This window comes from Hibiscus syriacus, unplaced genomic scaffold, assembly GCF_006381635.1.
Source record: "Hibiscus syriacus cultivar Baekdansim isolate YM2019G1 unplaced genomic scaffold, ASM638163v2 tig00111398_pilon, whole genome shotgun sequence".
Taxonomy (NCBI): Eukaryota; Viridiplantae; Streptophyta; class Magnoliopsida; order Malvales; family Malvaceae; genus Hibiscus; species Hibiscus syriacus.
The window spans coordinates 1,865,932-1,882,899 of NW_024063081.1; the positions used below are offsets into that span (position 1 = coordinate 1,865,932).

The 16,968-nt window shown below is 36.4% G+C and overlaps 1 protein-coding gene and 1 pseudogene across 1 annotated transcript; both read right to left on the reverse strand.

The window, feature by feature from the left end:
* Window positions 1-2,889: 2,889 nt before the first annotated feature.
* LOC120161106 lies at window positions 2,890-4,613 on the reverse strand (annotated as a pseudogene).
* A 10,072-nt stretch (window positions 4,614-14,685) lies between these two features.
* Window positions 14,686-16,663, reverse strand: LOC120161107 (protein XRI1-like). Its single transcript, XM_039171384.1, has 9 exons — window positions 16,644-16,663; window positions 16,185-16,240; window positions 15,984-16,103; window positions 15,754-15,896; window positions 15,597-15,660; window positions 15,425-15,527; window positions 15,309-15,349; window positions 15,129-15,212; window positions 14,686-14,951 (listed from the first exon to the last, which is right to left on the reverse strand). The coding sequence occupies exons 1-9, from the start codon at window positions 16,661-16,663 to the stop codon at window positions 14,689-14,691; spliced, it is 894 nt and encodes a 297-aa protein (XP_039027315.1). The 3' UTR covers window positions 14,686-14,688.
* Window positions 16,664-16,968: the final 305 nt, after the last annotated feature.

The window sequence follows — 16,968 nt, forward strand, 5'->3', positions numbered from 1 at the left end:
TTAGATTTGTGTCGTGTTCATATTGTTCATGTCGAGTTGTGTTTTAATTATTATTTTTAAATATTTGTGTTGCATCTCAATTTGTAGTATTAATATAAATTTATTACTTTAAATTTAAATATATATTTTATTTTATTCAAATCGAGAAGAACAAACCACCTAATCTATGGATAAATCATGTTTGAAAAGATTAAACTGACATAAATTCTAAGGACAAACTCGTCCAAAATTCCATGTAAATATTATATTACTGAAATGTAAATTACATTATCCGTGTACTCCGAAATGGTGATTACTATTAATAATCTTATATCTTCTTCATCAATTAATATTTCGAAATCGAACAAGATAACTATCATTTTGATAATCTTACATTATCGATGAGAACCCGAACCAAGGGACCCCTAGTCATTCCATATAGAATTATGTAATTTAATCATTGTGTATTTGATTCAATATCTGATGCAAACTAGTAAAACTGATGACACTGTTCATGAAGAACCATCTAAGTACTGACACTGAACATTTGTAATCTGACTGTGCAAACCTGTAGATGAGCTAAAGCAACTTTAACACTCAGCAAGGTGGGATTAAATTCGAGGGAATCGATACATTCATGGTATTCTTCGAGTTTGAGCTAATTGCTGCTTGCTAAACTCCACAAGTTGTAGTAACCTGTTCCTTTGTCCCTTGATAAAATCCCATCTAAGATTCTTCTATACCATATATGCATAAATTTCATAATTGAAATCATTTTTGCATAAAACACAGATAACCAGTTTTAATTTATTGAAAATTTTAGGTACATTATTTACATGACAGTAAAATAAACAAATATGAAAGCATGTATGCAAATTTTACATTAAATGTAAGGGGGTGGGGATTGTTTATAAGTGACACTTGCCATAACTTCGCATCATAATGCAGAAAACACAAGTAAAACATGAAATGATATCTTACTACCCCAAAGTTCTCTGCACTTAATTGTAAATTGTTCACCTCAATTACTGGGGGAAACCAAATTAGATAAAAGGATGCGCTAGAATGAGATGCAATACAGTTTTTGTGGAGTGCCCATAGACGATTGGTTTGCTCTAAATTCAAAACAAATCATCAGATCCAGAGTGCATTTCAGATGGCACCAAAATTGTGGGTTTTAAACCTTCAGACAGGTCAGGACCAGCGTTTTACATATAACTACAATAATCCATTAAAGATACACCAGGCCCAGGGCTTTTAATTAGTATATTTATTACACAAACAAGGCAATAGAAAAGGAATGGCATCAATGGTTTACAAGAGGCTGCTACCTAGGGATAGCGAAAAACACATATAGTGGGATTCAAACTCCAGACCTGCTGAATTTTACCCTTTATGAGTTTACTGCATGAACCAACTGCAAACTCCGGGGTTCAAATGCCTGTCATTCTAATGCCACCGGCCATTGTGTTACCAGAAACCTTATATATCCACAAAATTTCTAAAGGTTTTGGTTTTAAAAATGGTTGCTACCAACTTTGATCTGAAAGGAGAATAATACATTAACTAATCTTAGTGGGGCAAAAAGAAATAAGGCCCCTTCTTCGGAGACCATGGAAAAAGAGGAAGAAAGCACCATGAAAATGGAGATTTGGCCTACTTACAAATGTCTCTATATCTGTCTCCGTCTTCTCTATACTCTAACACAGCCATATACATTATCCCCCAAAACCCGCAAAGGAAGTGGAGACAAAAAAAAGAGTCCATTTTAGTGAATTTCTAACCTGAAAATAGCAATGACCTATTTCCACAAATGTTATCCCCTAATGGATTAACCTGCATCATCTGCACAAAACGCACAACTCAATTAGTGTTCACTTTCCATTCAAGTTCAAGAAAATTTAGATGCCAAAGAAATAAACAAAAAGAAACAGGAAAAGCGACAGAATTACACAAATTCAGATAGTTACATGGCCAAGTACCCACAACTAGCTAGCTGTATAAAGTAACTATCCATAAAAAATTGAGGCCTCAAATCAAGTGAAAGGTGCAATGGGAGGGAGGGAGGGAGATAGAGAAAATCTTTAACAAATCTCTTAACAATGAGGATAATTTATCATCATTGATATATCACAAAAGTATGATAATTCTGCATGTTTTAGTTTTGCCTATTATGGAAGCCTAAAATATAGTAACACTATCAGACCTGCCTAAATTTGTATATTGTCATTACCTGTACACTGCTGTTACAAGAGCATGCAAACCCAAACCTACCAGGATCAATCACTGTCATCACTGCACCATTAGCAATATTATTTCATTCCAGCTTAGAATTAGAAGGCCTGTGATACAAGCTGCCCTGTACTGATTGCAAATGCAGAGTTTGGTGTTGTGCTTGTGGCTGCTGCTTCAATGGCAACTGTTGTGGGGAAGAATTATGCTGATCTTGTTGTAATTGCTCATGTGGCTGGTAGTGTTGTTGAGTTGGTGGCTGCGTGGTAGATTGTTGTATCTGTAGCTGTTGCGACCACTGTACTCCAGCATTACTTCCACAAGGGGGTAAGCCGCCTGCTAATTGTTTCTGCCCTAGCCCTTGGCTGACAGAAGGTCCTGGACCACTACTAGGTGACTGTGTAAGAGGAGTGCTGCCTATGGATCCCACTTCAGTGGACAAATTTGGCGTACCAGGATCATACACTGGTTCTAGTGATTTCCACTGAGAACGAACAGGAGAAACAACAGGTACCATGTTATTAACCAAATCAGTGCCAGACTGATCCATTGTTATGGTTGGGGTTGCACCCATCTGTGAAGCATTATTCCTCGGCTGTTGACCAGCTTGAGATTTTCTGGAAGAATCAGAATTCACTTGTCGTTTCTGTTGAAGCATCTTTTGAACACTCGGTTGGTTTTGATTAGCCTGCTTTTGGTTCAGCTGTGATTGTAGCTGTAAATGCTGCTGGTGGCACGGATTGATGCACAGCTAATATTGTATGACCAGAAGGCACTGGGGACACCTGGCCTTGAGAACTATTATCAGAATGGGAAGCCATCTGCTGGAGTTGCTTTGTAGAAGGTGCTGCTGCCCCAGATATTAGCTTTTGCTGCGACTGGGAATTCTTCAAAGGTTGAGAAGAAGCAAGGGGTTTACATGGTTGGACAGGGCTCACACCTGGCACAGAATACAAGCTGTTACCTTGCATTAATTGCATCATATGCTCTCCTTTCTTGGCACCTTGGTTGCCAGGGGTCATGCCAACACCATCCGGAAGAGCAAGATCAGCCAAAAGGTTCTGATGCATCAGCCCTCTTCCCACTCCAATCAAAGGTTTAGCTTGCTGTTGAGACTGCATCTGTTGACTTTGCTAAGGGTGGTGCCTGCTAGACTGTTGAAACTGTTGCTGCTGCTGATAGGCTGCCGCTGCCGTTGCTTTCCTATCTGATTGTTCAACCCACTAGCACCAAGTTGGGGGTTCCTACCAAGCCCTTGAGAGGACAAGTTGTGTTTCTCTTGGTTCTGCATTGAGATAGGAGCCTTTGGTGAAGATGACGTCAAGGGGAGTGATACTGGCTGATTTGAAGCTTGAGATTGAATCTGGGAACAATTCTGAAGGGAAGAGATGGGAAGTTGGGTCTGAGGTTGAAAATGTGGCATTAAAGTGCTAGATGCAGCAAACTGTAGCTGTTGCTGATGCATATGAAGCTGGTCTGGCTGCATATGCCTTTCTTTAGCAAAGCGCATGGCATACACTTGCTGCTGTGACCCAGTAGCATGATGAGGTTTACTCGGTGCATGGGGCTGCTGTGGAGGCATTTGCTTCTGCTGCTGAGGATAATTAGGGTAAGCAGCATTCAACCCATTGAAAGCAGGAATTCCCTGACTGTTTCCTTGGGCCTCCATTTGGAGCTCAGGTACCATTAATTGCCTTTGATGCTCTGGATTGTGGCCAGGCTATTAAAAGGGGGGGGGGGAGGAAAGAACGTCGTCTTAATTTAAAGGCAAGCTGATAAATGTCAAATCAAGTGCATTCTGTACCCAGATTAATACTTTTACGCTTAAGAGATGAGAATAATATAAAATCAAATCATACAAGTGAAAGGCCTAATCATATCAACAATTAATTCCTGAATGGGTATTGCTTATCAGTCAAGCCAGAATACCATCCAATTTGATTGCATTGAATTCAACAAACACATAATCCAGCCTGTTAATTTCTTGAATTTCAGCAAGTTACATCCAACCTGAAGCCATTGAAGCCTGCAATCAAGCCTATACCTACTTCCTGAATTTCAGCATGTTGTTAAATATAAAGAAGTGTTTATTTAGATACCCAAAATCCATTCTCTTTCTGATAGTTAACAAGAAAACCATCATAAAAGAAATTTTAGGTTTACAGTCATCAAAAATCTATTTTGATGGGATTTTTAACAGGAAGCGGTCCTCAAACCCAGCAATCAACGATAATATATAAACTAGTTGTTGGGGTAAATATCAAATGCTGACTATTTGTATATAAACAATTAACCATTTATACGGAAAGTAAATAACTTACTCGCATCATCTGCGTGGTGTCATGAGGTCTCAACATCGAGTTGGCTTGGCCAGAACTTGAAACAGAGTGCACTGAACACATTGAGAAGTTCACAAGATTATTTCCCAACGGTGACAAATAATGATCACGATCACGATCACGAACACGACCACGACTACGACCACGAGACGAGACGGACGGCGGCGCGCGAGAGTCCCCTTGTTCTCTATCACTCAACAAGAAAGTGGGAAAGCCAAACCTTAAATACTATTCCCAATAGTGTTTCCAATACTATGTGGGATTGAGCATTACCAACACTTGTTCCCAATACAATGTGATTATTCAGTAAACAATTAACAATCATGCACCTTAAAACAACTGAACCAGCAACCAATTGCATTAGTATTATACGATTAAATATGTCATAATTAAAAGTCAATCTACAATCGCGATTATTGCAATTTTAAGCAAAATATTCAAAAATAATATCACTATTTAAGGTTCAATCCCACATAGTATTAGGAACAAGTGTTGGTAATGCTCAATCCCACATAGTATTGGAAACACTATTGGGAATGGTATTTAAGGTTTGGCTTTCCCACTTCCTTGTTGAGTGATAGAGAACAAGGGGGACTCTCACGCGCCGCCGCCGCCGCCGTCCGTCTCGTCTCGTCGGGTCGGGTCTGGTGTGGTCATGGTCGTGGTCATACGTGTCTTCGACACGTCCGCGCGAATACTATCTTTTTAGAGAAAATTCTTAAGAAACAAATGCAATACTACCAGTCGTTGCGATTTTGGACTATCGCAACGAATTTGGAATAAATCGCAATGCGATAGTCGACTATCGCAATACGAACTTGGACTATCACAATGCGAACTTCGACTATCGCATTGTGATTTACATATTCGCATTGCGATAGTCCAAGTTCGCATTGCGATAGTCCAAGTTCGCATTGCGATAATCGAAGTTCGCGTTACGAATCTGGAAACTGATTTACGATACCGGAGATCGCATTGCGATTTAGTTGGTCATTTTGGCAAATCCAAAAAAAGTTGGTTAAAATCGTTTATTATAAGACATTTTTGGTCAATGAGGTTATTTTCTCTATATTTTTTTATACTTTAGAAACTAAAATAGAAAAGTTAAATTTACAAAGATCAAAATGTTTTTTTAATTTAACCAAAAAGTGCATTTATAGCATTTATTAATCTGGTTATTTAAACTATAATTATAATATAAAATTTTAAAAGAAAATTAAAATTAAAATAATTAAAATGATATTTTTAATCAATTTTGTAATCAATTCTACTATAATTAAAATAATGGAATATTCAGATTCCATCCAAGGTGTAAGAGGATCTCTCTTACACACTTGTGTTTTGCTGATGATTTGTTATTGTTCTGTCATGGTTCTTTGGACTCAGTGATGGGGTCCTTAGCATTTTGGATAAATTTTATGATTTGTCTGGGCTTAAGCTGAATGATTTGAAGACTGAGATTTTTACTTGTGGAATTACTGGGGGTGAATTGGAGCAAATTAAAAGAGCAACGAGTTTTAGAGTTGGTCAACTCCCTGTAAGGTATTTGGGGTACCTTTAGTGACCAGGAAATTATCTGGGACAGACTGTAGAGCTCTGTTGGAGAAGATCAAAGGCAAGCTGAGACAATGGTCAAGTAGGAAGTTGAGTTTTGGGGGAGGCTACAACTAATTAAAGTGGTTTTGTTTAGCATTTTCAGCTATTGGATTAGGCAGCTCATTTTGCCTAAGGGTGTCATCTAGGACATTGAAAGAGTGTGTATGAAATTCTTTTGGAAAGGCAATGATTCCCCTGCTCATGGTGTTAGAGTCAGATCTGTTCACCTAAATCAGAGGGTGGTTTGGGGCTTAGAAGCTTGGCTGGTTGGAACCAAGCTTGTTGCTTGATGCTTATTAAAAATATCTTGGCTGATGAAGGTTCCCTGTGGATTGCCTGGATCAAGGCTTACTGCTTTAAGCATGAAGACTACTGGAGTGTTGAAAGTAAACCTCATTTCAGCTGGACTCTCAGGAAGTTGGTCAAGATGCGTGTACAAGCTGGAAATTTGTTTACTGCTTCTGTTAATTGGTCACAAGCTAGGGGAGGATGGATATGGGATAAAATTAAAGAAAGGAATGACAAAGTTGAGTGGCATCGACTCATCTGGTTCCCTTCACACATCCCAAAGTTTTCTTTGATTTCATGGATGGCCATTCTTGACAGGATGCCAACTAAGGAGAGATTAGCTCGATTTGTTATTGTGTCTGATGCTCTTTGTGGTTTCTGTGATGATGATCTAGAATCAAGAAGCCATCTCTTCTCGAATTATGGTTACTCGAGGGAGGTATGGGCTTCCATCTTGCAATCATGTGGATTGCAACAACAGTGCATGAGCTGGATCGACTGGCTGTGTTGGTTGAATAGAAACTTAAAAGGCAAGTCTCTGTTAGTTCATATTCTGAAATTAGCATGGACAGGGTATGTTTACTTCATTTGGGAAGAGCGCAATCGTAAAATTTTTAGAGGATTGTCGCGTCCGGTTGATGTCATTGTAAATACAATCGAAGAGGCAGTTAGAATTAAATTGTATAGATACAGTATTAATAGGTCGGATAATGTAAATAGTCAACTTTGTATTGATTGGGGGCTGATTTAGATGTTTACTTGTAGCAGTTTGCTGCTTTATTTGGATGAATACAATTGATTGATTATCCAAAAAAAATAGAATTACAATATTTAATCATTTTTTTATAATTAATATTATAATGTTTTGTTTAAAAATAGTTTATATATCTCAATTGTTTTTAATGAATAAATATGGTTCAAATCTAACTAATTACTTTTAATTATTGTATTCCTTTTGAAGAATTGCAGCTATTTCTTCTTATGGCTACAAATAAAGGTGATATCTCTCTATCTTCCGATCAAGCGAGTTTAGACATGCCGTCCGCACTCCCATTTTCTTTCGTGAAACACGTGTTCTGTTTTCACCTCCCACTCTCTTAGTTGTTTCTAATTAGCATCACTTACATTAGTTATAAAAAATAGAATAATTTATTAAATAATAAGATATTTTATAATAATTATAAAATAGTATATATTTATAAATTTCTTAATCTATTTACAACGTATACACATCGTACAAATGGGGCGGAGCTAGAAAAATTATTTTAGGATATCAAATTGAGAGAAAATTTATTTTTGAGGTGTCAAATTTAAAAATTATATGAAGAAATTTTTCTTAAGTTGATAGAAATGAATAATTGGTGTCAATTTATATTTCAAAGTGTTAATATTCTTTTTAATATATATTATTTTTAGTTTTTAAAAATTAATTTTATAAAAGATTTTTTTCAAAACATGACACCTCGTTAGAAGCTGACTCGAACGATGCTTACAAACATAACCGTTTAAACCCAAAATTTTTAACGAAAAAAATTATTTTACCATTAGAAATCACTCTATACAGATTCATTAAATAATAACATAATTAAACACTTATATTCATGTACAACACGCATAATTAAAGAAACTTAAAAAAAAGTGATTTTAAAGTTCATGCTAAAATAAAAAAACATTATTATATCCAATTACGTGAAGATATATACGGTTAATCAGACTTGAACATTGATATTCAAATATAATTTATTTAAGTTTGATTAAATTAAATATATTGAAATGTAATTAACTAATTAAAAATAATTTAAATGTTTTAATGAAATCATGGAACTGCTTCACAAAGTTGGAACAAGAAAACCAAGCAAAAAGCTGGGAAAAGGGAACTGGTAATCAAAGAACAGTTGTTTACACAAATTTTCTCCACAATCAGAGACGGGAGATGATTCTTTTAACCTACTAATATCATAAAACCAATTAGCAAAATCGAGAAGAAGAAGAAAGCAGCAGGAGCAAAGATTCGAGATAAAAAGGAACATTAGAAGATCTGAAGAATTTCCGAGACGTAACCAGTGCAAAGCGGGCAGCTCCCTCGCTGAACCGAAAGCTCCTTCGAGCAAAGCCGGCAAAATGTATGAGCACAAGGCATATATGCCGAGCTCGAAATATTGACATTGCAAATGGAACATGTGAATTCGATTCCCTTCGATTGCACGATTTCTTCTTCTTCCTCCTCTTCCTCTTCCTCCTCCTCTTCCTCTTCATCATCTTCTTCGTACTCGTCACCCAGCAGATCCATCAACGACATCTTAACAGGTTCCTCATCCTCGGGTGAACTGTTATTTTCTGCCTCTTCTTGTTTCGCGATGGCTGCAGCCGCTTCCGCTGCTTCCTGTGAAGCAACTGCTTCCCTCGCGGACAATGACCTCTCCTTCCTGATCAAAGAAGCTTCACTAAGAGAGTCATCGTCATCTTCTTCGTCGTCATCATCATCGCGATGCGCATTTTGTGGCTTAATTGTGGCATCCGCGGAATCATGGTTATCAAACCGTACCGAAGTCCTCCGAGCCATCTGCGGCCGGGGCTTCCCAGCCCGGGCACGTTCACCTCCATCGTCAGTGTGATTCACATCGGCAAACGAAATGCCTCGCCTCTGTGATCTATTACCTTGAACATTAACATCGGATGCCGGGATACGAATCGATGAGGTCCAAGTTGAACCGGCGGCTTTCTTGAGCAGGAACTTCTCCCGAAATAATTTCCAACCCACCTTGTCCTTGGTACTTGTATCATCTGGTACAGTATCCGAAATTGTACGGTTCTGAGCCGGCGGTGGCTCAGATTGTTTAGCTTTTTTCTGAGTCAGCTGTGGTGCATATTGTTTATCTTTCCTTTTTTCCGACGGTGCTGCAGATTGTTTAGCTTTGTTCTGAGCCGGTGGTGGTGCAGATTGTTTAGCATTGTTCTGAGCGGGCACTGGAGCAGCTTGTTTAGCTTTTCCCAAAACGTCGTCGAGAGTTAAACCGGCCAGACTACTGTCAACGGCCGATGTATGCTAAAAAAAGGGTAAGCTCCCATTAACAATTTGCATTGTAGTAATTAAAAAAAAAAGCCAAAAAAATTACCTTAATGGGGAAGTTTACTGGCATGTAGTGTAAATAACAGAAATAACCCTGATGATTTTTTTCTTTTTCAATTATTCACCTGTAGAACGCAAAAAACAATTACGATTTAATGTATTTATTACGCACACATTTATAAATGGAAAATGTTTGTGGAATTTTGGGTTTTGTTTTGTTTTGTTATTACTCTCATCGGAAGAGTTTGGAAGGAGGAGCCTAGAGGAGGAAGAGAGAAAGGTTTGCGATACAAGGAATGAGCGAGTATTACGGGTAACTGATGGAGTAGCCTTTTACTCGTTTTGCCTCTTCCTCTAAATTTTTTGGAATTTTTATTTATTATAATCTATATATTTTATCTTTTATTCTATAGCAGTTTTTAATTAAAATAAATATTACAACTTTTATTTCACTTAATTAAAAATTTAGTATTATGTAAACTTGTATTTAATATTTTTATTATAAGATATAGAATATTTGTTTATAATTTTTCTTAGTCATTGACAATGTACACACATTACAGATGCAACTATTCAAATCCAAAACCTCTAGGGAGAACAACATCCTTTTAACCATTGAAGTGAAGTCGTTAGATGGGTTCATTTAATATATTTTCATTATATCTTTGTTTTCAATTTAATCAATTAATTTTTGTGACAATGGCCTATCTCTTGGACTCTCGCGACACTCTTGTGGTTAGAGGGTGTCTTCACTACCAAAGTTCTCTTCCGGCCTCCGGTGCAGGTTTGGTTCATCGGTCTCCTTCGATCCTTCGCTTGTCTCTTGTTTCTTTGCTCCCATAGGACGACCAGCTCTTCTGTTGGGATATTGGGATTTTCTCTGATATTGTTATTCTATGTACGACTTTTCATCCTTCTTCTCGGATTAGGCCCACAATCACTGGTTCCTCTCTCATTCTGGAATGGTTGTATCCTTTTGATGGCAGAGGCATTCCAACCGCTATCGAAATCTTTATCTATTATTTTCCTTACGGAGTTTGTTTCTTCGGGTGGTAATTATTTGTGTTCGGTCGGGATGGTGCGAGAGACGTAATTCAGTTCTTTTGCATGGCACATGCATGGGTCTAGTTCTTTTCCTGAGCACGTGGCCACTAGCTATTGGTATTACCAGGGCCTTCCTCTCTATCATACTGGTAGCTATGGTTTTGCAGCGGTTTTTAGTGTAGTTCTTGGGCTTTATCCTTCTTCTACATGTCTGTACTAGTGTGTTTTCCTCTTTCACTTTCATCTCGCATTTTGGCCAATTTCTTTTGCTTCTATGGCTGATGATGTCCGATATCTTATGGCTAATCTCAGGTTTACAAAGGATGAAACCAGTGACGTGCTCTCTTCTAGATTCCATTTGTCTCGAACGACTTAACCCTTTCTGGTGGTGGGCTACCTAGCTACTCTATGCTGTCCCAGTTGATCTTAATTCTGTCATCAGGGTTTTTCGCAACATTTAGGGTCTGGCGTTTGTCGATGATATTGCTCATTTAGGTGGTTAACACAACCTCTTTAAGTTTGATTTTGTATTTGCGAAGAAGTGGCGGATGCACTAAGCCTACATAGGGGTTAAGTGTATCACATTATTTTGGAAAAGTGGTTAAATTTAAATTAATGTGTTAAGGAAAAAAGAAAAAAAATTAAAATTTTGGACCTCCATTCTTAAATTTATGGATCCGCCACTGTTGCGAAGGACACAATCTTACATAGAACACCTTGGCTATTTAATGGTGATATGTTGGTTATGATGTCTTATATTGCCGAGAGTAGTCTTAGTGATTATTACTTTAATCTTCATTCGATTCGGGTATGTGTTTATGATGTCACTCTAGGGTGGATGATTGAGTCTATGGGTACATTAATTGGTCTAGGGGACCCTCTTGCCATTGATCTTCGCAATGGGTTCGTTTAGATGGGATCCTATCGTCGCCTTCGTGTTCCTATTGATATCCAAAGGCCATTACAAGATTGTGTTGTTGTTGGATGCGGAGAGAATGACTGGTCGCGTCTTTGCTTGTTGAAATATGAATGTCTTTTGACATTTTGTTTTGATTGTGGTCTGCTCGGCCATACAATGTCAAAGTGTGCTTAGTGAGACAACGTTGCCACTTATGCCTCTCAATTTGGTGATTGGCTTCGTGTTCAACATTTATCAGATGCTGGTGCCCAGCCTTGACCTAGGCATGATATTGTTTCCTTTGCGCATGAGCGTATGGCTTCGCTACTCTTACGATGGTCGAATCGTCCCCTACTACCTCAATCGAGAATCCTACAGCTCCTGTGCCTGTTATGGTCTCTTCTCTGGCTGTTGCTCCCTCACGCGCTATGGGCGTTCGTTCCTATAAGCGGACACAACACCATCTGATTAATAGGCATTGGTTGACTACTCTGAAACGGTTCGTTTATCCATCTAATTTTGGACCAATTAATTTTCCGACTCCTGACATTGTTACTAATCCATTTTATTGTTCATCATCGAGAATTAGATTGAAGACCCTCATTGAAATTTGTACTCTGTTGGCCGTTGTGCTCAGAGAAAAGGTTCGAGGCTTTATTCGTTCATGAAAAGTCATGCATAATAGAGGGAACTCTTCTAATTTGGCTGACTCTACTACGGATATTGGTTTTTAAGTGCTTCTAGATAACTAGTACAAAATTATATATAATTGTTCAATGTTATTCAATACATCGATAATTGCTCAAACTTTCATTCTTACTATAATTAATGATTTACAATTTCATTTCTACATCAATGACTTTCCAAAAACAAGTTATCTGTATATTAGTAATTGTTTAAACTTTCAATGTAATTACGATTGTCATCTTTATACATGTGAGGATCTAATAACTCATTTTTAGATTAAACGTAATGAATTGAATTTTGAGATAACATTTGAGTTTTGACTCAAAACATAGATTGGTCAATGTGATTAATTCCATTAAATAATGTTTAGATTTAATTGGGTGAGATTTGGGCCCAATTGATCACAAAAAGATATTTTGACAAAAAGATTGCATTGATGATTGTGTTAATGAACCATTAAGGTATAAAAAGTTGGAGATCATTAATAGTAACACAAATATTTTCAGAATACCTTCTGCTCATTGACGAGTTCTAAAAAATTAAATATTTTGAAATTCGTCAAAACAAAAACATGTCAAATTATAATAAAATAATATTTTTTATAAAACTCGTCGTAAAATCATGACAAATTCTACTTACTGTAGTATTCACCGTAGTTTATAAAATAAACTCTAAGTTGACATGTTTTTCTAATAATTTTGGCACCATTAATATTTTCCCTGATTTTATCAATAATTTACCTAATTTATAATTATATAAAAGTAGGCCCAAATTAAACCGCCCAAATCCAAAGATCAGTAGAACAAGCAGTATAAAATTCCTCCTTAAAATCGGACGTGAGATTAAACTTAAACTCGGGAATCCATTTTTTAAGTAAAAATAAATCCTTAAATTATGTTTTTTTCCTTTCAAAATAAATTTAAAATAAACACCGTTGTTTTCAAACATTGATTCAACGATATAATATTTAAAGCATTAACTCAACAACATAATGTAAACATATAATTGATCTATAAAATATAACTCAAATGATTATGAAATCAGATTTTATAAAATATTAGTCATGGGTGGAACAAAAAAATTATTAAGAAGGGGATTACAATATTTTTTAATTTTTTCATAAATATATATATTTTTTTAATTGAGGGGGTTAAATATTATTTTTTTATTAAAGTGGGGGTTAATTTTTTTTATAAATATATTTTTTTATTTGAGGGGACTAAATAAAATTTTCTTTCTTTCTTTATTTATATATATATATATATATAATATTTATTAACAATTAAAAAAATTGGTGGGGTCAAAGCTCCATTGGCCCCATGAAGTTCCGTGATACAAGTCAACATGTTAATGTTCGATTTAGATTGTCATCAATTTTTTAATTTTTAAATAAAAAATATCGAGTTTGAAATATATAAATAGTCACATGATCATTTTATAACTTTTAATAATAAAAAAATTAACAGAATATTATTCTATAATTAAATAATAATTTTATAATTTTAAATAGTCAAAATATTTAATAAAACAACAACCCATACTATACTTATACTTTATCCTAAATTATAAATAATGATATAGATAAACAATGATTTCCTAAATTATAAATAATGATATAGATAAACAATGATTGAATAATTTAAGTAATTAATGATTGATTGATTAATAAAATGGTAAGAACAGAATAAGTGCGGCTTCTCGAGTCTTCCAAAGATCTGGCATTATAAGATATCTCCTTTCTTCCTCAAGTCCACGCCTTATTTTGATTCTATCAAAGGACATTTATTTCTCACCATAGCATCAATTTCATCTCGTTTCTTGTTTAGTGTGTAGCTGATTTATTTTCTGAGAATCAACAATATCTCTCATATCCTTCTATTCAGTAGGATTCATGTGATATAATTCATAACTTGGTTTTTTTTAGTTTTGTGTGTGTCCATGCTTTGCCTTTTTCTCCTTAACTGAAGCTAACGGGGCAACCAGAGAGAACGAGATCGAGAGAGAGGGAGGCAAGAACTCCAAGGACGATGGGTTAACCCCTGAACAACGCCGTGAAAGGTTGCCTCTTTGTTCCTTTAATTTTCTTTATTTTGTTATAAATTTTGCTCCTTTCTTTACTTCAGATCTTTTGGGAATTGTGTACGATGGGCAGATATGCAAAGGCCTTGCAAGAGAAGGCAGCAAGGAAGGCGGCACAGGCGGCGGCCGGAGGGAACGATCAGGGCGGGACTAAAAACAAGAAATAACAGTGGTCTTCGTTGGGTTGGAAAAACCATATCATGTCTGTATCATTATTTAACAATCGTTTGGACTGATTTGAAATGAAATTGATATAAAAAAAGACTTTCAATTCAAAATTAAAACAATAAAGATAGAAACTTTATTCTGAAAGATTTGTTACGAACACGAACAAAACATTGGCAAAAGGCCGTTTTTACTTCCATCGATATACATTTACTTATAAACCGTAAAAAGCCTATGCTACAATACAAAATTTCTGCTTGTATGAGATTCTATTACCAGTTGACAGGCGGGAATAATTAAGAAACGTAGTTTTATCCTTTGGTTCTCATAATTGTGATGCTGCCTTTACCTCCTTCGGTCCGGATTTTAGTTTTGCCGACGATCGGCTTCCTGGAAAATGCGGAAAATGGCAGAGCATTGCTTTCTTTTAGTTTTGAAGGTGGGGGTGTTTGGATTCGCTGGTTTATAATGTCGAGGGTAACATCTCCATGGAAACCACAGGGCTTAATGAAAGCAAATGGATAGGCAATAGAAGACTGTAGCTTCGAGGGAGGGCAATTCAATGACTTTCTACCTAAATCAGCCGCCAAATACAATCGGAATGTATTTTGAATAGACATAAAAACAATCCATTGTACGGCAGAAAGGGAAGAGAATGTTCATATAGGTTCATACTGGAGATGAAACATGAGCTAAAGTGGAAAACCAAATTCAACAGATATGAACACTGGAAAAAGAATAGATAGTTTACTTTTGAAAACTACATTTTGAGAGGTTTGAGTTCCCTGCTTTTGAACAGCATCAGGGCCAGGCTCGGGTGGCGCATTGTTCAACTCTGTGAACAGAGAATCAAGTTAGTTATGAAGTACAGATCGGAATAAAAGATGAAAATAACAAGAACACAGAAATTTACTCAGAAGAAGAGTCATACCTGTAATATCAATATGAACATCAGATGCTGCAGTAAGATTCCTGAATATTATAACGCAATCAGAATATATTAATATCACGAGGAAACAAAAGTGCTGAGAGTCCACAGATGCATACATATCATCAGTGCTAAGAAACATATCAGCATCATTAAAATAATCAGCAAGCCACCCTTCACACAACTGATCTAGGCCCTCATAACTGGAAGCTGATGCATCCTCTGCAATATATTGTTATGATGAGTATGAATTTGATTCAAGTTGATTGCTAATTGTATAAAAATGAAAACCTGAAAATCCAGCACCCCATTGAAATGCATCGGGTAAAACCTCTTCAGTTAAATGATCAGTCTCCTATTGGAAACAAACAAACAAAAACTTCGTAAAAACTACGACATTTAACCTCTATTTTGTATTCCATGGATCCAACAAGTAGGCAGAACTCACACTTGATTTTAGGAATGTAGATGGCGTCTCTTCACAGAAAAGCGAAGACTCTACGTCATGAGTGTCAAACCGAAACATCCTACACCTTTTTCTAATTTGAGAAGAGGCTTCCCTCTCATCCTCTGGTTCCTTTCTTATATTATCTGAAATTCACAATCTATTACCTTAAAAGAAAGAGAAGAACAGCTGTTATAAATACGAGAAGATACAAAGAAAGCGAAGAAAGTTACCATTATGTGTAAAATAGTATGATAGATCTCCACATTCCTTAACAGGGGTTGTTTCATCAAACATGTAGGAATGGTCTTCCTCATTGAAGGTCAGTTGAGTCCAATCATCTCGTGAGGGATCTGCATAAATGTTATTCAGATCATTTTGGTTACTTTGAAGGTATTGGCTTGAAATAAACAGCATCCAAGGAAATAATTTACCAGAATCAGAGTTGTTTTGAACACCAAAATTCTCCCCATGCCAATTCCAAGTATTTCTGCCACCAATCAAATATATTAAAAAAACATAAATATACAACATTCAGGCCAATGCAGATGGACATCACAATGCTTTACCTAAAAATGGATAAAAGTAAAATCGAAGCACTGGATCCAATGACAGTGACTCAAACAAACACCACATGTATAATAATGAAAAGGGACATTTGTGCCATTTGGATCTAGCAACAACGAAAGGGGATCATACTAGATGCAGTGCACAACACAAATTTAGCATATCCACACAAGGTAAATTAAAGGGGAGAAAGAATCAAAGCAAACCCATTTCCACACGCAGCATTTAATCCATAAAAAACACTTAAAATCAAAGAAAAACCAGAAACAAACATCGGAGACACAAGAACTCTCAAAACACAGGGCAGCAAAAGAGATGAAATTTACTGATGACCGTTGTAATCCATATCTTCTGCCTCCCTTCAAAACTGAAACCAAATTGACCCCTCTTTTTTGTTTTGCCTTCACAGTCTTCAGTTGTTCAACAACGCCGCCAAAAGTAGCCGTTAGACAGAGAGAGACAATATTTCTCTCGTTCTTCAGTATTTATCGAAGGCAAGGCGAAACTAACCCAACACACCAACTGGTATATCTTTTTTCGCTTTTGACGAGGGGCGTGATTCACGGGATATTGGGGTAAACTTGAATCACGCGCGTGGTATTCGGGATTCGCAGCAATGGCATATATGTATATATACATATACTGGTAATA

What these genes read in the sequence shown, in the direction of transcription:
- LOC120161107 (XM_039171384.1), bottom strand. Translation starts at nt 16,663, where the DNA reads ATGGATTACAACGGTCATCA. An exon ending in TCAAAACAACTCTGATTCTG is followed by an intron (nt 16,104 to 16,184) that starts GTAAATTATTTC and finishes ACATTTATGCAG; the next exon opens with ATCCCTCACGAGATGATTGG. An exon ending in ATACTATTTTACACATAATG is followed by an intron (nt 15,897 to 15,983) that starts GTAACTTTCTTC and finishes TGTGAATTTCAG; the next exon opens with ATAATATAAGAAAGGAACCA.